The sequence below is a fragment of the Amblyomma mixtum genome, chromosome 3 (genome assembly GCF_055824585.1).
Source record: "Amblyomma mixtum isolate Tamu chromosome 3, ASM5582458v1, whole genome shotgun sequence".
NCBI lineage: Eukaryota > Metazoa > Arthropoda > Arachnida > Ixodida > Ixodidae > Amblyomma > Amblyomma mixtum.
Genome location: NC_143014.1, coordinates 83,705,184 through 83,726,221, shown reverse-complemented (window position 1 = coordinate 83,726,221; position 21,038 = coordinate 83,705,184). Strand labels below are relative to the sequence as shown.

The following is a 21,038-nucleotide window of genomic DNA, read 5'->3' as shown; positions in this document are numbered from 1 at the left end:
ACCAAGTGCTGCTCACCGTCGGACTCGTCGCGGGGCCTCTTGCGCGTCTCCGTCAGGCCCGCTGTGCCGGCGGCGGCCGCCATCAGTTGGTGGTTTCGGCGCGCCAGCTCCTCAGCCGCCCTGGCAGCGACCTCCGACGAAGACGTTGAGTTGCTCTCCTGGCGCGAAGCGGCCGCCGATCCCTGGCCGTCCTTGGAGTCGTGTCGCGCGGGCGGCGCGTCATCTCCGTCCGCGTCGTCGTCGTCGTCGCATCGGTTCCTAGGCGACCAGGTCATCTTGTTCTCCTTTTTTAGCCGGCGCCGCGCGTTCGCGAACCAGGTGGACACCTGCCCGGACAGAGCGCATCCGCGGAGAATTAGTAAAAGGCCGCGAGAATACCTCACTCATAAACGTCTGGAGCGCAAAAAAATGAATTAAATAAATCGCGGCAGGAGGGAATATCAAGAAAATGAGACCTTCTCAACCAGCTAACGCTACGAAAGCCAAATCATGATCTGCAGGTGTACAGTATCTCTGCGCACAAAAGGAAAAATGAAAGGAAAAGAGGGGGAGCGGGGATATGCGAAGCTCATATTTCTAGCTTTGCATGGTTTGTAGGATAATAACTCCTTCCTCTGTCTATTCAGTTTTCTGTACCCACTTAACGGGGCTACGTGTAGCGTTGCGGCGGCAGCGCTACAAAAGGACTTTCATGCATGCAAGCCTCGATTTCGTTCCTTTTGTCAAGAAGGCAACAGGCCCGTTACCAAGGCGGAAAGGATGAAATGGCGGAAAAACTGTGCTCACAGAGTATCAGTATGTATGGTAACACCGTGATTTCGGTACAGGCAATGAAAGCTACATGCTGGGCAGTTTCCGATTATGCTGCAATGAATAAGCCTGCACGTTGTGTGTGCTCTCGTCTATGACAGGCACTTCGCACGTGGAATACAAAGTGACAAAGACGACACGGCGGCGCAAACAAAACCCGATATCAACGGTGCGAGGCGTGATGACGTAATTATATTTCATCCCTAACTCTAATAACGGGGCGCATCTTCTCGCATCCAGTAAAACGCAAGGAAAGGTGAAATAACAATGCAAGCAGCGGGTAACAAAGGACATTACTAGTTAAGCTGTTTAAATGCAATGATATCCGCTGAATAGGATGATCCCTATAATTGACGCGATTTGCAGGCAGCGGAGGCGAAGTCGAGTGCACACCTGCGTTAACGTCATCTTCGTGATGATGGCAAGCATAATCTTCTCGCCCTTCGTAGGGTAGGGGTTTTTTCGGTGCTCGTTCAGCCAGGCTTTCAGCGTACTCGTGGTCTCTCTGGTGGCGTTCTTGCGTCGGGCGCCGTTGAGGTCCATGCCGTACCTGTGTACAAGCAAAGCATGTCCAAAAGGTTATAAGTAACCTTGTGCATCCCAGTCGCATTAACACAACACTTGCAGCACGCTTGTCGCAGCCGCGTGATTACAACTGCCATATGAAGTGGAATAACATGTTACCGGCACCGCTGGGATCAAAATAGGGCACGACGTTGTATACAGAGCGAAAAATGGGAACATCCCGGTGACCTGTGTACGCATTCGTCCCAATACGCGAAGAGCTTTCCCGAATAAAACTTTATGGAGGTTGCAAACTTTTTCGGGAGAACACGGGGGGACGGAAAGAAAGGAAGACGGAGAAAAAAAAGAAAGCGAAGAGAAAAGAGAGCGCCGGAAAAGTGAAAAGCCAGCCCGCCACACGGCATAAAGAGACTATAGTGTCGAGAGGCCGAAGCCGAGCTGGGTGCCGCGTTGTTCAGGCGTGTACGACTGCCCGCGACAGCGTTTCGATTTGCGGCGTCGTTCGCCCCGCAATTCCCGCAAGGCAGCACCGTCCTGAAAGTGAAAGCAGCACAAAGGCACTCGAAAAAGCCGGCCACGACAAGCCCCTGCGATGCTCTCCGGGAGAGAGAGAGAGAAAAAACGAGGAACTGGGAAAGATCGATACCGAAGGAAACTTGGTTATACGCGCGCCTGGACAGCCCGCCGCAGGCCGAAAAAACAATGAGTACCAAAGAGGGTGTGGGAGGCGGAAGGACGGAGCGCCTATCGACGACGAATATTAATCACGATTATCCTCACTAAGCCATTCCCATGGGCAGTTCCATGCTAGAAAAATGAATGGCATTCCTCCTAGGAATCCGTCTCATTCGAAGGTTTCCTGCCACCCAAACGAAAGTGCTGCCACAGAAAGAGGGTTGTTCATTAGCAGCTCGGGAAACACAGCGCGACCACTTAATTTTGAAAAATGAACCCCATTCTGTGTCCGCTGGTGTTCTGCAAGCACTCAGCGGTAATTCGTGATCACGGTTATACCGGACGGATAAGCATGCGCATGACAGCGCTCAGCCAACGGTGCGCATCCATGCAATGAAACTTGTGACATCACGCAGCTATACGGGCCTTCACGCCCACACAGCACAATGGTGGGCAGAGCAATGCCTGCAGTTACGAGCATTAAAAGTGCAGTATGAAAATATGAAAATTTTCAAGATGTGCGTCGCAGTATAGTCAGCGACATCAAAAAAAAAATGTATTTTACTCCCTGTAGGGCTATTTTATAGATACAATGGCATATGAGGCTAAAGAAAATTCGCGCACACAAAATATGCGTACACTGCTACAACTCTAACGGGGCTGTCCACGACTAGGTGCATATCGCGAGCAAAGGTTTGTAGCGTAGCATGTGCCACCATTCAGGTTCACAGGCACCCCCCCACACACACACACACACACTTTTTTTTTTAAATCTGTCTTCTAACATCAAGGCAATTTAAACCACGGTTGGTATAGCTGCCGTCTGCACCACAGAGAGCGCTTTCCCTGTGTCCCATCAACGAGGTCTGTGCCACCGTCGTCGGAGGATAATGCGGCCCTCGCTAAATGAAGTTACGGAAAAGCAGTGAAAGAGCAAAACACACACTTTTATTTCCTACACCGTACCCGGCTGACTGAATTCTGATCTTCTCCACCTCGATCAAAGCTGTTGGAGAACTGTAAACCGCTCCCGCAGAGAAAGCGAGGTTACTTGTCTTCCCCACGACTCAAAAATACAAGCGTGCTAGCCCTGCCAAACACAGCAAGTCCCCTGGATCTGTATTGCGAGGCTTTTTCGCAACTTCCCAAAGCGCCACGGTATCATGCTTAGCAGAAAAGCCCAGCTCAGTATCTGCCTTATCGTTTCCGTTTTCTTTATTTTTCCGCATCAAAAAGAACCCTGGAGCCAAGCTGCAGTATAGAAAGCTGCAACATGTCATCAGCCCTACGAGGCTGCGTTGTCTCGCCGCGATGCATGAACCAGGGGGGGCCAACCCATCTCCAGTGAAGCTCGCTGCCCCGTCTTTCTTCCATTTTAAAAGCACTGTTTTTGTCTCCGCTGACACACAACAGCAGAGCCGCGAAACCAGCGCGCCTGCAATTTCGTCTCGCGAGAGGCTGATCAGCAACAGCCATTCTGGAAATCCGAGAGCCTCGTCGAACACGTCCCGAGGAGGGAGCGCGCCAGCCACGTCGAATCCCGAGAGACTAGGAGTCCGCGTTCGAAGGGGCACCGGGTTCGAGCAGTCTCCCGACAGCCGGAAGCTCACAATTACCGGTGTTCTAACGTGCTTTAGTTCCATCGCGTTTCCAAGTGACAGCGTAATTTCGCCCCGCGCTGCTCGTCCGGGCCGTGTGTCGTTTTGTGTTTGCACAGGCCCCTTGCTAATGCTGATGGATCACAGCGGAGACAGCGGATATGGCGGAGGGGAAGCGCGCCGCTGTTCTCGCTCACTCCCTCTTGACTCCTGCGTGGTTTAATTTCTTGAACGTCTTCTCCGCTGGTGCATGCTATACCGCGCCACATTATGGCGGAAGAAATCTGGCCCGGCTAGCTGTCGAGACGCAGCGCGTTTGCGTTGTTTTGCGCCATCGCGTTAAGCGACATTAATGAGGGTAACAATTACTCCGGGCTCCAGTTTGCTATACTTTTACGCCCATGTGAGCACAGGCTTACAGGGTAGAATGTTGCTTCGCAGTTGACGTAGACGTAGTATCAGATAGCGCGATTATATTTACTATAGGATATTGCTTCCACGTCCGCTCACCTCAAGCAACGTAATTACTTTCGTTGCAATTATCTTCCTCGCTTTTCATCCTGTCTCAGTTCTTGGTTTGAAGTTCCTTTAACAGCATACACGGAGGTTGAATCACCGTCACGCCAGCAGAATATACAAGCAGTGGTGGATTCGCTGCGGAGCACAGTATACGCGTTCAACGTTTTCTCACTACCGAAGGCGGAAACCGTGAAGCGTCATTTGAGGAGCACCGCAGGGACTCAGAACTGGTGACGATTTATCTGCGGCAAACAATGCGTGGGAAAAGCCAGCGCGAAAGGCAGCCAATATTTACGGCACGCGCCACTCGGAGGCGGCCCTTCTTCGGACCCGGCGCGCCGCCCGCATAAATCACAACGGCGCCTTCCCAAAGCTGTTCATCATGGGCGGAGAGGCGTCGACGCGGGCAGATGGAAGCCGGCGTCCTTGCCGAGCTCCCTAATAAGTGTTGATAAGTAGAGGCCGGTCCGGGATCAATGGCGGCAGAGGTTACACTAATATCCCGCACACCGGTTAACGCGCGAGGATCCCTTGACGCTCTTCATCGATTGCACTTAGCCGGCTGCGTGCTGCGGATCGGACGCACCCCGGTGCAGCTTTCATTGATTTCGAGTTCTACAGATGGGAAAGCCGGGGAGGGGGAAGGTGTTGATTACGCGAGAGGTGAACTTCGTCCATCTTGCCGCAGCATCGACGCGCGCCTGTTCCCCATCCTCCTCTTAGAGCGATTCCTCCACCTTCCAGACGGGGCGCCTCTTACATGATTGGTTCCCTGGCTGTTGTTATGGCGCGGCCTCTGCGCGATACGTGCCCTCCTGCGCTCCTGGGGGGGTGGTGACTCAACGCTCTTCTGCATCCCTCATCGCTGGCCCGGACTCCGCCGGCAGGCGCGCGCTTATTGCCGGTTGCGCGCGCGCCTTTGTTCCAGCTCGGCGCCGACACGCAGCCCTTTGTGCCTCGAGCGGACGCAATAACAGGCGTGCCGGCGGCTCTCTCGATGCGCTAGAGCTGCAAGACGCCGCGTGCAGCCGGCCGGAACCCTTGCCGCACTTCGCGACAAATGCTCCATCTGCGTCCTCCTTCGGCCACAACCTGAGACTTCGGAGGCGCTGAGAGAGTCATGCGAGCCTGGCTTATAGAAACTTGACAGTGCGTTTCGTTCGGTGCAGCTCGTACTTACGGTAAGTGCCCGATAGCGGTCTCTGGCAGTAAAGCGAAAACATACAAACTACCATTCAGAAAACGCGCAGTGAGTCACAGTTCATGGGAGCCGCCGCGGTGGCTCAGTGGTTATGGCACTCGGCTGCTGTCCCGAAAGACGCGGGTTCGATCCCGACCTCGGTGGTTGAATTTCGATGGAGGCGAAATTCTAGAGGCCCGTGTACTGTGCGTTGTCAGTGCACGTTAAAGAACCCCAGGTGGTCGAAATTTCCGGAGCCCTTCACTACGGCGTCCCTCATAGCCTTAGTCGCTTTGGGACGTTAAACCCCATAAACCAAACCAACCATCACAGTTCATGGAAACAGCCGACATTTCGTGACCGCTGAATGCGCCGCAATGCAGCAAACAAATCGCTCGCTCATCCACAACCTTGCGTCAAGGTCAAAGAGCCCACGAGAAGGCACCCATAAATACCAGCTTCTCTCTTTCCTTTTTGGAACCCCCACCCGTGCATTCTGGAATAACGAACAGATACGCAGCCCTGATCGTGCACACAACCAACAAGCGCACACTCCGTGGTCCTGGTTTTCCACCCTTAGCGCGGGATTGAGCTAAAGCCTTGTCAAGTGGCCCTTTCACTCCGTCGTGCCCCGCCACATCTCGCGGACATTTGTCGGTTCTTGAGTCGACAGGGTAAGGCGTCGAATACGCGCACTTATCCTCCGCGGAACAGGCTTAAGCTCCGCTGACAGCAGGGACAGAAGTGTCTGAGCTCAAGCCGTGCACGCAGCAACAAGCGATCTACTGTAAGAATCGCTCGAGGACTGTACAAAAGGCGACCTAAGGAAAGGAGTCTTTTTCACAAGGTCGCGAAAAGTGAACTGAGGAGTTTTTCCGAGGCGTGCGAAAGGCCTGCCATCTATTCAGCCAATTCGTTCATCAACGCCGCAAAGATACAATTGAGTTCGTTCCATGCAGCACTCGCGGGCAATGCCGTTTCGAGAACCGGCAGACGTTCAGCCTGAGCGGGTATGCCGCCCTCAGAGATAAGCCCTGATATGTAGGAAAGATGCTCACAGATCCCTTTTCACAGTGCGAAAATGTGCAGCAACGTTCTATTCCCCTCTTGCCTTTGAAGATAAACGCATTCTAGACAGTTATCTCGCAAACGCCGTTACTGCTATTGAGAATATGCACACAAGACGCTAGAAACTTCATTGCAAAGTATAGCATCGAGGTGCCACGCCGTTCTCTCGCGAGCTCTATTCCCGATTCCCTTAGCTGACGAGGCTTCTGCCTGGAGCGGGCAAAAATGGAATCATCCGCCCGTTCGCACTGTATAACAACGCCGCACCGTCGCTGTGTTGACTTAGGCGGCCCCTATCACCGCGCTCGTAATTGCGGTGGCGCTCGCGTTTTGCGGCGCCGCCGGGACGCGTTGAGCCACGCGAGGCCGAAACGCAACGGCTGGCGGCGAGTTTAATGCACGCGGGGGTCCGATATCGTTTACCGCCTGCACGGTCAGCAGTTCCCGCGAGCGCGTAAGTGCGCTGCAGGTCCGTTGAGCACGCAGCCTTGCCAGTCAGCGGAAGCGGCGTCGAGGCAGGCGCACCGCGGTTGCGTGATTCGCGCGTATCAATGCGTGTGCCTGTGTACTATGTGGGCGCTACATTTCGTGCTTTCAGTGGCCGGCCGTCCAAGCCGTGAACCCCACAGGCTGCTGTTTGACGTATGAACACGTATTTCCTTTCAGGCCAATTTGGGAGAGGAGGAAGCCGAGGTGGGGCGCGATGGTTGCTGCCTTTTCCTCCTGCACTGATGCCCCCCCCCCCCCCCCCCCCCCTGCCGTTTTATTTTCTCTCTCTGTTTTCTTGCCGGATACACTTTATTTTAACCGAGCCAACGATACCCCGTAATTTTCCAAGCTGTGAACTCAAGTGGAAACCGGACGACCGAGAGGCACGCGAAATTCGTGTTTGTCATTAGGGAAAAGCCAAAGCAAAAAGGAAACAAGTGGCGAAAAAGAACCCGCCTCTGCGTGCTCCCCGAACAGGCGCCGCCAGCTCTGGCCGTCACACCTCTACACGAGTGGCACAAATGCAGCGTGCCGACTTGCGTCGCTGCGTTTCGTGAAGTTGAATGCCGTTCAGCGTGCGCGCACGTCTGCCTACACATGCGTCACTTCCTCGTGCAGTCCGGACCGGTTTCATGCAAACAGCGCGAAGAAGCAAGGACGACACGCTCCCGGAGAAACAGAGGAGCCGGCACAATGAAAGCGGCCTGCGCGGGGAAAGCCGCCGCCAGATTCCGCGCTTTTCTGCCGGCGCCAAGGGCCGGCTCCGCCGAGCCGCGCTGTAGGCTCGCGAAGTGACGAGGAATCCTCGGCATTCCGGGGCCTCGGCTGTTTGAAAAAGCTGCTCCCCGAGCTGGAGAATGCCTTTCGACAATTGACGCTGTCTTTCTTCTTTTTCTCCTTTTGCTCTCAGCCAGCCAGGAGTGTTGCGCAAGAAGGAACGACAGCGCTCCTTCAACCGTCAATAGAAATCGGAGCGTTCAGAGTCTCTGCCTGCAATAAGCAGTTAGATCTTCCATCAAAAAATGGCGTATTCACCGCGTTCGAACGCCCTGCTAAAGAAAGAAAAGAAAATACGGTTTCTAGCTGACGGGTCATGGCAGCGCTGTCTCGCTGTGGTAGCCATCAATATCACTTCCTCCTTAGCCGTACAGTCGAGGCCAGAAAACGCGGAGCGCGCTTCAGCGATCATACTTTTCTCACGCATAACTTGGGGAATTACTCAATAATTATGCAAGTAAGTGCCACTTGTGCGGTTGTGCATAAATGCAGCAAGGCCTAATATATATCCTCTACGCAGAGGAGAGGGAAGGTTAGTAACGACGCCCTTACAAAAATCTGTGTTGAGCTTCTGATAAAATGTCAATGATTTCAGACATCACACTCATCGGGTATTTCTGATCACTTCTGAGTTGAGTTTCTGATGCATTGGTGATGAAAATTGGCCACCGATTTTCTGATGAGGACGCGATGTGTGTTTTCCTATTGAGATTTTCATGAATTTCTTTTGCATACATGCTTAATACATGATGTATTTCTGAACGGTTTATGATGCAATGAAAGCAGGTTTATGACAAAAAATAAAACGTAGTGAATTCAATTTTTTACCAGCTCGTTAACATCACACAGAAACCGGTGCGCTGAAGCTCTCTTACATGTAATGTAAACATCCACGAGACTATTCTATGTGCTACTTTAGCTTACCGCGTTTAGTTACCGTTGGTGGCCCTTCTTTTCATTTATATACACAAATGTTAGCAAGCCAGCGCGGAACGCTGCTATCCAAAGGATGGAGGCGATCAGTACCATGCATGTCGTTCACAGTCGGTATTAACCTTAATTTCTTTAGGCAGTCCATAGACTATGAACAGACAAAAGGAAATATCTACAGGAAGGCGGTACAGTCCATAAGAAATCTATTAAAAAAAATTATAGACCACTTTCTTAAGGGAACGACTGTAAAGGCTGCACTTTCCCCATCCTCTGCAGTGCTTTTATAATACATCCAGCGGGAGGGCCCAAAGTAAAGCCGAATGCTCGAACGCGTCGCCTTCTACCCACGGGTCTTTGCTGAAGAGAACAATTCATCGCCCGAAACTGAGTTGCAAGGAGAAAGGAGCTCTATGCGGCGCTCATTGTGAGGTGACTTACCCATTCGCGAAAGGGTAGCCGGCAATAGCAGCCGAGTCGTACGGATAGTACATGGACGCAGCGTACGGGAGATTCCGCCATGCTTCCAGGTTTTCCTTTAGGTCGAAGCCATTTGCCTGCAAAAAGAAATAAAAATTACCGTACTGTCATGTCCCGATTGGGTACCAACACCGGTTGTAACGTATACTAGTGAATCGTTTGGTACCCTAAATGCGGCATGGCCGGAGGCTGTCTCAAAGATAACCGGTGAAATTTAAATAATGCGTTTTTCTTTTTTTTTTAGCTATTTCCTGACTGGAGCGATACTTACCTTTTAATCGGCGCGTTTTGCAGTTAAAGCATTCCTTTTGCGTTTTGCTTGAAGGCTTGCCTATGGCACAAATATACTGAACATCGCTTCACTCTAGACCGGAATGCAGAGCAGTGGGTTTATAGAACATATCGCAGTGCACGCAGTCCTGTCTGCCAAACGCTTCTTGCCGGCGGCGTCAGTCAACTGGCGAATGTCCATGACACTTTGAAAATGCAGAGGGATACAGTACTTCGTCAATGTACGCCGCTCAATTGCACACGTGCGGGCACCCAAGGCCTTTTCTTAGCTTCAGTTGGGTTTCCTTATGGCCAGAATCATCCTTGGCGCCGCATCGACGCACGCTTTCTGTGTTCAGCGCTGGCGATCCGCCACCTTGCACCCACCCATCCCATACATTTGCAGAGAATCTTGTCTAAGCATTGGCATCGAGCGAGCATATTATAAGGCAGTACAAACGCCAATATGCGGAGCTCGAGTGAAAAGCCACCGTTGCTTCCATCGCAGTCCCGTGGTCACAAAAGTGGCCAAAACACACCTGTATAAACCTTCCTAAGTTTCCTGCCACCTCCCTGAGCCAGTGACGTCATTGCTGCTGGCAGAAATCGAAAGACGCCGGCAGAGAACTAATCATGCACTCACCCCGGGTTGTGAATAATAAGGCAGGCACGGCATCAGGTATACCGTGCACAGCGAAGTTCACGCTTACTCAGCCGGAGCGCAGAAACCCTTGAATCTTAAAACGCGCGCGCTGTCACAACAAGTACCAGACGCGAAATACCGCCGACTCAAATAAGACTACTGCTCGAAAGTTCCCAGCGTATTCCGACGCGCTGCGAACCTTTCGAGGCTCACTGCTCGCTGTCCATGGCCGCCGGACATTGTTCGAGGTTCGGGGAAATAAGTGCTGAAAAAGACGTTCGCCTCCTGCCAGGCGCCTGCGTGCGGGCAGTCATTGCTTTCTTTCTTCACGCCGCTTCGCTGCTGGTCGCCGCAGCAGCTCCCTCATTGAGATTCCGAAAGTGCATCCAGGGAGCGGACAAATGAGCAACAAGGCTTCCGTTCGAACAGCCCAGAAAGCTAGAGAGGGAGGAAAAGGGCCCGCGGTGGCGGCGCTGCAGAGCAGACCGAAAGAACAAGCAAATGCGACAACCAGACAGCGTGCCTGGACGACGGCCGCGGGAAACAGAGAAAAGCGGCTCCGTTCGCATACAAATCAGGATTGAAAGTTTAACTCGCAAAAACTAATGCACTGCCGCTGAAAGGAACGCCACCACTCGGATAGCAGCATGCTCGGCTCCAGCACGCTGCGAGACGGGAAGAAAAGTACACGCAATGGACGAAAGGGAAAGTCGGCGGAAAAGTTCGGTAATATAGAGGGAACACGTTATTTAGCAACGGCGCCACTTGGTCCCTCCGAGCGCGCCCCTCGTCTGCGCGTATAGCCTGTGCCGAAGAATTCATTAACGAGATGGGGAGCGCGCTGCAGGACAATGCTGTATTCTCTGCCGCCGCCGAAGATACTTGGACGGCCTCTGTACCTGCGCGCGACCGAAGCGTAGAACCAAGTTCCACTCTACAGCTCTCACCACTGTCAACAATTCAGATTCAGTGACGTCCTCGTTGAGGTAGGCCACAAACTGCACTCAGCCCACACCGCTGAAGTTCGCGGCGCGGCCTGGAGCCCCATGGCCTCCGTGGACCAGCACGCGATGTCTATAGCATGCACTTTGAGACGAATGCCGTTGTGCAGTCACTGTTTCTGAAAAGCCGAGGCGAGGTAGGTCATGTACTGTAACTTGTAGAAGATGAAGTGGAGGGAGAAAATGCAGGTCGGTGTTTTGGCCGCAGAGGTTGCTACAGCTTTCACCACATGGCACACCATGGTGTTTTGCAACACTAGACTTGATAACAAGGCTTGGCGGAAAGAAGGGAAAACAAGGACGCCGGCATGTCCTAAATTCAAAATATTATGCCAGCTTTCCAGACACACACACACACACGGATACAAGATAAAAATATTATAAATAACCTAGTTAATTCAAATTATTTGTTCTATTCTCTCTCTCTTCCCTTTCTTTTTACAATGAACCAATATTACTTTTTTTTATCACAATGGAATACTGCCTCCGCATCCAGGGCCGCCGCAGTGGCTAAGTGGTTATGGTGCTCGGCTGCTGACCCGAAAGACGCGGGTTCGATTCCGGCCGCGGCGGTCGAATTTCGATGAAGGCGAAATTCTAGAGGCCTGTGTACTGTGCGATGTCAGTGCACGTTGAAGAACCCCAGGTGGTCGACTACGGCGTCCCTCATAGCCTGAGACGCTTTGGGACGTTAAACCCCAATAACCTAACCTAACCAAGCCTCCGCAACGAACGAAGAGGCAAAACATATCTGCACACCAGCGTTTTAAAGCTAAACCAAAGCACCTGTCTCGCGTGTTACCCTCCTCGCAGTCTCGGTTGTTGCATTTAGTTTCTTGCAAGTTATCGGTACTTCGGTAAGGGCTCAGGTGGTAAGGTGCGCATCCATAAGATTGGTGGAAACGATCATTGTCTCTCATGGTATATGCTACCAATTCTGCACTTTGATCGCCTATTGCTTTTTTTTTTCTTCTTTACATCATAGCCCCAGCGTTCTCCACCCGACCGGCCTTTTAACTCTCTCCAGCTAGGAAGCTGTGCTGCTCATCGGAGGACGCCGGAGAAAGCGCGGCGGCCGCTCGCAGGACGACGACGCCTGCGCGGCCGTGGCAGAGCTCCGCGGCGAGACACGTGGGCGCTTTCTCGCGCGCCGCTGGGCCATGCCGTCCGGCGGCATTGTTCGGCGGCCGCTTTCTTGCCGGCGCGTCACCCGTCGCCTCCGCTGGCACAAGTCGGCGCCAAAGAAAACATGTCGCACACGCAATGGGTCGATTGGGCGCCTTGCTTGGCGGCGATTAAAATCACAGTTCGCGGGCTGCGCACAAAGAAAGGCCTTCCAGGCGGAATCGCCGATCAGCGACGCGCTGCCGCCGCGTGCAGACGCCCTTGCGTGAAAGGGCGCCATATACCCCGCGTGCACGGGCCCGCCAAGGCTCCGCTTGTTCGCCGATAGCCGCCGCCGCGGCGCTTACATTTCCCGAATGCAAAAACAGCTTCCTATGGCTCTGAGACGGGCACTCCTGGCGACTGCGCGTGCTGTAGGGGCCTGGCTTCTCTGCTCCGACAGCGTTTGTTTCTGCTCGGCCCGAGTACCCCGGGGGCCACCGCCTTCCAGCCATTTCGGGAACCAGCCACTTCCGATTAGCGCGCTGTGGCACGTTTGGCTCACATTTCAGCATGAACAAGAATAGCGGGGCCGAAAGTAACAAACGCACGCGGGGTGCTCAGCAGCAAGAAGCCATGCAAACGCTGTCCACACGCATACGTGATTATTGGCTACCCGTTTTTATTGCGCGGCTGGTGCGCAGTCGAAACCGCTTTGTGGACTCATCCGCGTATTGCGGACCAGCTGAACAGGTGTGACGGTGTTAGCATGCGTGCCGCTCGTTTAAGCGGACGCGATAAAAATGCAAATACTAGTTTGTAACCAGCTGCAACACTGCATGGATGGTTAATGGCGCTCGCCAGGTGGAGGAGGGCACGAGCGAGGAGGCTGCTATGAGCAGGCTTTTGCTTCTTGCGACGTCCAAGCGTAGCTGGGCTGGCTCCGTCACTGAATACCAACTGCGTGCGGGCTCTCTCCGAACTGGGAATAGTACCGTCCTCGGGAATGAAATCGATTTACTCCCGCCATAGAGGGCTTATAAGGCTCGACAATGCCCACTTCTGAAGCGGTACTGAACTGCTTGATGCCAGCGCCTCCGAAGGCGTGGAGCAAGTTGTATATCCCTCTCCTCCTTTCTCCCCCCGCTTTCTTTTTTTTTTTTTTCCCGCTCCCCAATGTAGAGCCGTAAAGGCCGGAGCGTTGCTGGGACGCCTCCCCTGACTGTGTGCTGCGCGCGCGCGCAAGGCGTGAGATTCCCGATCCTGGCAGCTGCGCCAACTTGAGCCGCGGGGTGTAAGCGAGCAAACGCCAGAGTATCTTATCTCCATTCAACAACATCTTCATTACAATCGCGCGAACAGGGGCAGCGAGTGCCGCCAGCGCGCGCAGAAAACAAGCAGACCAACCGACGAGTGATGTATTCCGAATGTAGGCCAGATAGAGCGCAATCAGGCGCCCTAAAGGGGTCCATAAGTCTTTCGAGCCAGAGTATGCCATAAAGCATAAATCTCCCACTATCGGACGCGCTACTGCGTTTTGGTCGCGGACCCTCCTCGCGCGGCGACGCCGAGTGCGCGCCGGCGCCGTCTCCCGCAGCCCTTTCTCGCGCTCGCCGCGGCCCCCCGCCTAGAGTTGCTGTGTCATCACGTGTACGTCAAAGCAAACGCCAAGAAAACGCTCGCTGCAGTAAAACAAATGAGCCCTGGTGCTGGCGACGGCCGCCGAGGCCGCTTTGTACATACCTGGCCATCCGTCCTCTTTGGCTCTGGCCGGGGGAGGAGGGGGGTCGACTCGCCGATGGGCCGATAGTCTCCCGCTCTCAAAGTATCGCGGCCCTTATCAGGCGCGTTTCTCCTCGCGAGCCCATAGCCAAAGAGCCTCCTCCTGGGCAGTGTGGAAACAAGCGGACCCGCGAGAGCTGGTCCGGTCTTTTTGGCGCGCCTATCGGGGCTCCGCATCGGCTACCCAGCACTCGCTCCGTCTCTTCGCAGGCCATAACAAGGCGCGCTGCCATTGGCGCATTCCGATCACGTGACCAACCTGGCGACAGGAATACTGGCGGCTGCATTGTTTTATAGCGTCTGCGACGTGATTTACGAGCCTTTACTCCATCTCGACGCTGTTTCGCCTTCCTGTTGCACTTGGCACCGAACCTCCTCGCCACTCATTTTACGTCCGCTTGCGTGTCGCAGTTATGATTCACTTACTGAGGCCACTTTATGCCCGCAGAGGGGAGGCAAAAAGCCACCAGGTTAAAATCACTTTTTGCCATCTTGAACAGTGAACAGCTCTCTCCTCCGCGCCAAAACAATGACGGTCAGGGTTGAAAGCAAACGAAAAAGTTTAGGTACGCAACAATAAAAATGAGTCAAGCACCGTACGTACACATGTGCTTTTCTTTTCTGGTAAGACGCTATTCACTTAATTGCGCAACAAACAAAATCATTACTATTTTCAACTGCCAAGATTTTCGAGACATGCAGCAAGTGCCATCATTCAGCATTTGCGTCACACTTTCGATATTCCTTTCCGAGCATCCAATTTCACAACCGCGTCCATTATTGTGTCGTTTTTCACCCTGGCCCTCTGTACGCGCCTCGTAAAGTCGCTCGATCGCATATGGAGAGGGCGCGGCGCGGACGTTCGAAACGTGAGCGGGGACGGTGCCAAGCACACCTTTTAAACTTGCGCAAATCGCTCGACATCGTTCGTGCTCGTGGGATACACGCCATATAGCGCCGCTGGTTATAAGCTCTCGTCGTGTGCTGAAGGTCGCTTTCGATTGCAATCAAACTCCAAATTATCTCCCGCTGAGCAAACAGAGCCCGAACGAGAAAGAGCTCAGCCTTATAGATATTAATATATTCCTGTCGTAGCGACAGGTGCTTGCGAAAAGCCGCCCCGCAGATCAGCGAGAGCATACCGATTAGCCTCGCCGCACGAACCTGGCGAGTTGTAAATCACGAACGGATAACTGGCGCGAGAGAAAAATGAGAAGTTGTCACTTTGGGGCCATGTAAATGTCGTAATGGAGTCATTTCCACCTCCTTTTCTTTTTATCAAACAGTAGATGATGAGAGAGAAAAAAGAGATAAGTGTATTCCACGTTCGGTCATGATATGTGTATAAGTGTGTGGGCAATGTAGCCCTGCTCTGCAGAAAGAAGCAATGAAAGACGAAAGGCAAAGGCAGAAAAAAAAAAAAATCTTTTATCGAAGCAGTAGTCCGAGGCCGTGTCGTCGCTGTCTTGAGGCGCGCATTTTATACAAGTGTAAGAAATACTACCCACCCTGTTTAACTCAGCAGGACTACGTGACGCGCACGTTGGAGGCGTGCAGTTGGGCAACTGAGGAAAACGCTCAGTAAAGGAGCGACGATTCTTGTCTAGCTCTCGCGACCGTCATTTGCATATAAAAAACGTGTTGCTCGTATGTTCTGGTTCAATCTGGAATCTTCGACGCGCGTGCAGAGGGCACCCGTCCAGCAGCTCTCCTCACTTCCGTGTTCTTGCCTCGACTGCGCGAACAGAGCTTGGGTCAATGCAATCTCAGCGACTTCACTTATCACGGCCCGTCTGCCACCTGAGGCGAAGCGCGAGTCGCCCACTCCGGGCAGAAGAAGAAAAAGAAAACTCCCACTGTAGCTCTGCCTTCTTTCGACTTAAAGGACGTTTGGCGGGGAAAGCTGCAGTGTCTCGAGCCGTGCACTGCAGCCAGCCAACGGAGATGGAACATCAAAGGGGGTCGCCGGAGAGAAACTTGATGCGGGCGCGGTTGCACGCGGGCAGCTGAGCTCGCTGCGACGACTCGGGCGCCCGCCACGGTGGCACGTTTGCGCGCCGCCGACAACGCTGCGAACAGCAATCGCCGGCTGGGTGTTTGCAGCGGTCGGCAGTACTGAAGGCGCGCTTCAGTGCCGCGGGAGGGGCAGTCATCGAGATAGGAGCTATCGCTAAATTGTTCAAATGGCAAGCCGAGAACTCGCAATGAGTGCTTCGCGGATCGCCTCGGCCGGAGGCCCCAGGCCGAGAGGGCCTTTCAAAATGCACCATTCGTATGCCTAGCGTCGGGCCCCGGTTCGGGCGGGAAGCGCCGTAAACAGGACGTCTTCCCTCGTCTCTCCACTCGCCACGCCCGCGTCCTTTTGTCGTGCGTCTCTTCTCTCACTTTCTTTTTTGGCTACTTTCTCACCCGCTGTTTTACTCGGTGCTTCTCGTTTATTCTGCCTAAAAGATTTCTCGCTGTCGCCCTTATCACCCGGTCCATTAGTCGAAGTCTCTCGTCTTTCTATACCGAGCGAAAGAAGAAAAATAAAACGCTCCTGCTGAAGAAGGTAGAAATGAAGAGCAACCTGTTTCTGGTGATAAGGTCGAGTGCCCCCTCTGCAGCGGCCGCCACACGCGCGCCATACGGGGCTTCCCTCCCACATCGCGCGTGTGCAGACCGTCCGGGGTGACAATCACAGCATGCGAGGCGCTCGTCTCGGCTAGGAAGCGAGCCCGCTTCTGTCATCAGCCTCAAGACAACGCCGCGTAAGCCATTGTCTTGCCCTGCCTCGGAGTACGTCTTGTGCACGCCGGGCGTGCAAACCTCCCACGTCGCGTCCGGTTTTGACCCATGCAGACTTGACTGAATTAGAATTATTATTTTCCGCTCCTCTCCCCCAGTCAGTGCTAGTGGAAATGCATTCGAACACGCTGCATCTCTCTCCCACGTTTACTCATCAAGGGTGAGAAAAGAGATTTGTGCACGTGGAGCAACATTGACGACACTCAACCATGCACACAAAAAAATAACCATAATCAATATTTCTTGGTCGGCTATAAGTTGTCGCCGTTTTGCAGCTACGACTACTAACATAAATTTGCTATTCGTGAGAGCATCGAAATAACGGACATTTTGGTGTTAGGAAAGTTACGCCCAAAACGTACAGCAGCTATCAAAATAACAATCACAAAGCAACCTTTAGAGCATAACCAATCTGAGCATAAACGTTTTCCCTTTCTCGGGGCTTCGTTCACGACAGCGGCCATGTTCTTCACGTAACCAGTCAAGCGCCAGGCCTTAACAGGCTCAAAATAACAAAGTTGGGATGTCAGTGCTGCAACAAGTGTGAAATAATTTTACTTTCAGATGCGTACACACACAACGGAATGGGCTAAGTTTTGCCCGCTATACTTCTCCGCACTGCCAAGCTGTTCGCAGCATGACGGCGCACACTGCCCTTCGTGCAAGTGCGTCTTGAGGGAAAGGTGCATGCGTTTGTTTGTTTGTTTGTTTGTTTGTTTGTTTGTTTGTTTGTTTGTTTGTTTGTTTGTGGGGTTTAACGTCCCAAAGCGACTAAGGCTATGAGAGACGCCGTAGTGGAGGGCTCCGGAAATTTCGACCACCTGGGGTTCTTTAACGTGCACTGACATCGCACAGTACACGGGGCTCTATAATTTCTCCTCCAAAGAAATTCCAGCCGCCGCGGCCGGGATCGAACCCGCGTCTTTTGGGTCAGCAGCCGAGCACCATAACCGCTGAGCCACCGCGGCGGCTGCATGCGTTTACATTGCGCGGGTCTCACGCTTACATTGTGCTTGAAGGAGGGGCTCCACCTTCGTAATGACTGCGTAGTAATGTCGAAAGCCTATAGCTTGCTCTTTTTCGAAACGGTTCCATTGCAGAGAATGCCGCCTCCCTCATAAAACTGCTTTTATGACAGGAGTGCCTTTTACCTGCGCCGAATCGATAAAAAAAGCTGCTGATATGAAACCCCGCACGGTTCCCGTCAAACGTTCGTCAGCGACGGATTCTAGTATTCCAAAGCAGGCCGTTATTGTGCAAGCCGTGTAGCTTCCAGTGATGTAGCCCTTCCAATTCCAAACATGACAATCGAGCGCACATGCCTTGTGATCTCAGCCTTCTATACCGTGAAACAGTTATCACCCTGTCGTACTTGTACTTCTTAGAAGGAGCGAAACCTTGGAGGAAAAGTCATGTATTCGTGCACTGTGTTTTAATCACGGGAAATTCGTCCTTCCGCAGCTCTTATCTGCGTACGTGTCCTGCTAATACTTCATGGCTTCTGTATGGGGTTTAGACGGTCGTTACTTCGTTAGGCTTCGTTCTATAATAAGAAAAAGAAAGCAGTTCTGTATCTCAGCGTATTAGGTCACCCTCGTACGTTCAGCGAAAATGACGTGTGTAATGCTGAGTTGTAAGTTGACCGGTTGCCAACGCTGTACAAGATTTTCGTTGTTTTTTCTCAACATACGCACCTCATGTCGACATTGCAGAAGCTGTCGTTTGTTTTGTTCCACGCGATTTTACTTATGGAGCCCAATTAACACAATGCCTTGTCTACAGGTTTTTGTATGTGTGATCTGTTTCCTTTGTGCGTGTCGTTTCATCCTTTATTATCTTTAAGTATTCCATAATGTTTGCCAGGATAACATACTCAGGCAACATCAAAACCTGCCACAGTGGCGCAGTGGCTCTGAGGTCGCACTCCTATAAAAGAGCTCCCAGATTCGATCACGACCGCGGAGGCCGCATTTCGGTGGAGGCGAAAGATGAAAAATCGCCTGCGTGCTGATATTTCGGCGGCGAAGTCTAAACAAACCCTGGTGGCAAAAAAAAAAAATAAAATAATAATATACGGAGCATTCCATCACGGCTTGCCTCATAAGACGATGTTGTGCTGGTACGTAGAAATCCATTTTCTGCTATTATTGAAAAACGCAAGTTGGCATCGTTCTCTTCAGAGAATATCACATCACACCTGTTGAAGTTTGTTCGGCAAAGTGAGAAAACACTGTTACAGCGAGAGAGAGAGAGAGAGACAACAAAGTTTCGTAAGAGGAAAGAAGGAAAGGTCGGCTGGCGGTAACGTGACCCTGGACTGCTGCTCCCTATTCGGTCGCTGTTACAATGAGTTCCGTCTCAAAGGAGCATAGACACCAGAGTTCGGTTGCATGTTTTCCTATTTGCTAGCATGTGCCATTCCCCTGCGACCTCCAAATAACTTAAAATCTCATCTGCGTCGGTTTCCGTTTCAGCAGCCCAGCGACGGCTATCACGCCAAAGATCCGTGTTGGTTACGTGAAGCATGACAAAAACTGCATTATAACTGCTGCTGCTTCATCTTGATTCGTTACGTTTCGGCTCTTGAGGCAGGGCGGCTTTAGACTCGTAACGAATTAAAACGACGAAGCGGCGATTATATCGCAGTTGTTATCAAGCTTCACGTGACCTTTCGGAGCTTTGACGTCACAGCCACTACTTGGCTGTCGAAACCGAAACGCATTGCGCCGGAGTTGCATCTCCTGATGGTCACGCGCTATTGGCGGAATTGCAGATGCGAGCAGCACAAGTGATAACTGGACTACAGTGATCTCGGTGAATAGCAACCCGGAAGCCTTCGCAGGCAGACAGCCGCGTCAACCGCCACCAGCAGCTTACCCCCGTGGCCGTATAGAGGCTAAACGCAACAGTGTCGTTACTACTCTGTTCGTCGGAGCCGTCAACAGGCAATGTCCGTCCTTGTTACAATGCAAACGAAAACCGGGCGCACCAGGGAAGCCAGCTTAAGCTGTCATGCAGCAGCGCTTTCCCCTATGTTGCACTAGAGGCCTGGGGCCCCGGCAAAGCTCAGCGCGGTAACGCTCCCGAATGTGGTAGCACCGCGGCTGCACGCATACGCCGAGCGCCGATGACAGCCGCGCGACGCTGTGATAGTAGTACGCTTCTTTCCTTCCAGGAGACGCTAGCCGTTTCGCAACCACGCACCTCGCACACGGGTGCGCAAAACAAGCGAAGCTGACCCAGTGTGAGATACGCGGCGACCCCGCGAAGAAAAACCTGTTCGTCGCACCGGGAACCATGCGATCCATCACGCTCTATCGTACGTTAGTCGAAGGCGTCCGTTTCTGCAATGTTGCCAGGTCGGTTATGGACATACTCGATCGCTACCCAATTCCCAGATCGCCGGGAAGTCGGTAGCGAAACAAAACAACAAAAAAGTAAAGCAGGACATAATAGCAGCATGCTCTGGAGAGTAAGCGGAGGCAAAATCACGTAGGTAGTTCATAATTTTGGCGGTGCACGTAGACGGGTTTATCTGGTCCCCCTCCGGTTTATCGAGCGGCATGTTACAGCGACCTGTCACTTTGTGTGCTTTGGGCTAATCAGTCTACGCGAACGAATTCCATCCTCCTCCTCTGTTCTTCCTCCCGGCCCAAGAGTTCAGCTGAACGAGGGTGGTCCTTCGAACGCTGCGGGCCGCTTTTGTCTCCCGCGGCGCACTCGGGGCGACCTCACCAGTCAGCGCTCGAAGCGCGAAATTTCGGAGTACGCGCGGCTACTAATGCGCTGCGTATATAAACTGAGTAGGTAATGACAACCCTGGTAAACAGGACACAGAGGCGATAATGCACCGCCGTGACGTTAACCATCAGGAAGCGGAACAGGCAAAAGAAGACAGACACATGAAGCCGTAGAGAGACTTCCATGACAAAACGGGCCATTTTTATGCGTTTATTTTACAGAGTGCAGCGGCAAGCAACGATACGCAAATGCTGCGCATCATAGCGTACGTTTGCTTTTGTTTTGTGAGGAAAATGCAGTGGAGAAGCAGACGTTAAGACTCGCGTGATAGTAATTTCTGCAGGGTTACGGAGGCAGCAATGCACTTCATTGCCTGGTCTTTTTCACCCGGCAAAGGAAAGCGAGTGAATTTCAAGCAATATCTTTACAACACAGAAACTGCGGAAACTGTGTCTGAGTGTGAGTCTAACGCGCCTGAATACCGCAGCACATGCATCAGGCCTTGTATATATAACCTCGCGAATTACTCTGGCCCAAAAGTTCTACAGGGTAAGACCTTTTATCATGAGCTTGAGTGATGTTTGTCCATTCGAAGCAAATAAATATAGGATAAAGTAAATTATCTGACTGCCACACCACTGAAAGCTTGCGCCGGGTGC

The 21,038-nt window shown here is 52.6% G+C and overlaps 1 protein-coding gene across 2 annotated transcripts in view; it reads right to left on the bottom strand.

The window, feature by feature from the left end:
* Positions 1–21,038, bottom strand: part of LOC149350820 (uncharacterized) — a 130,075-nt gene that overhangs the window by 5,266 nt on the left and 103,771 nt on the right. For both annotated transcript variants that reach the window (XM_089579973.1, XM_089579972.1), the window contains exons 4-6: positions 9,013–9,128; positions 1,204–1,360; positions 17–326 (exon numbers count right to left, since the gene is read on the bottom strand). In XM_089579973.1, coding sequence (XP_089436099.1) covers positions 17–326; positions 1,204–1,360; positions 9,013–9,128 — 583 coding nt within the window. The remainder of the gene's footprint in view (positions 1–16; positions 327–1,203; positions 1,361–9,012; positions 9,129–21,038) is intronic.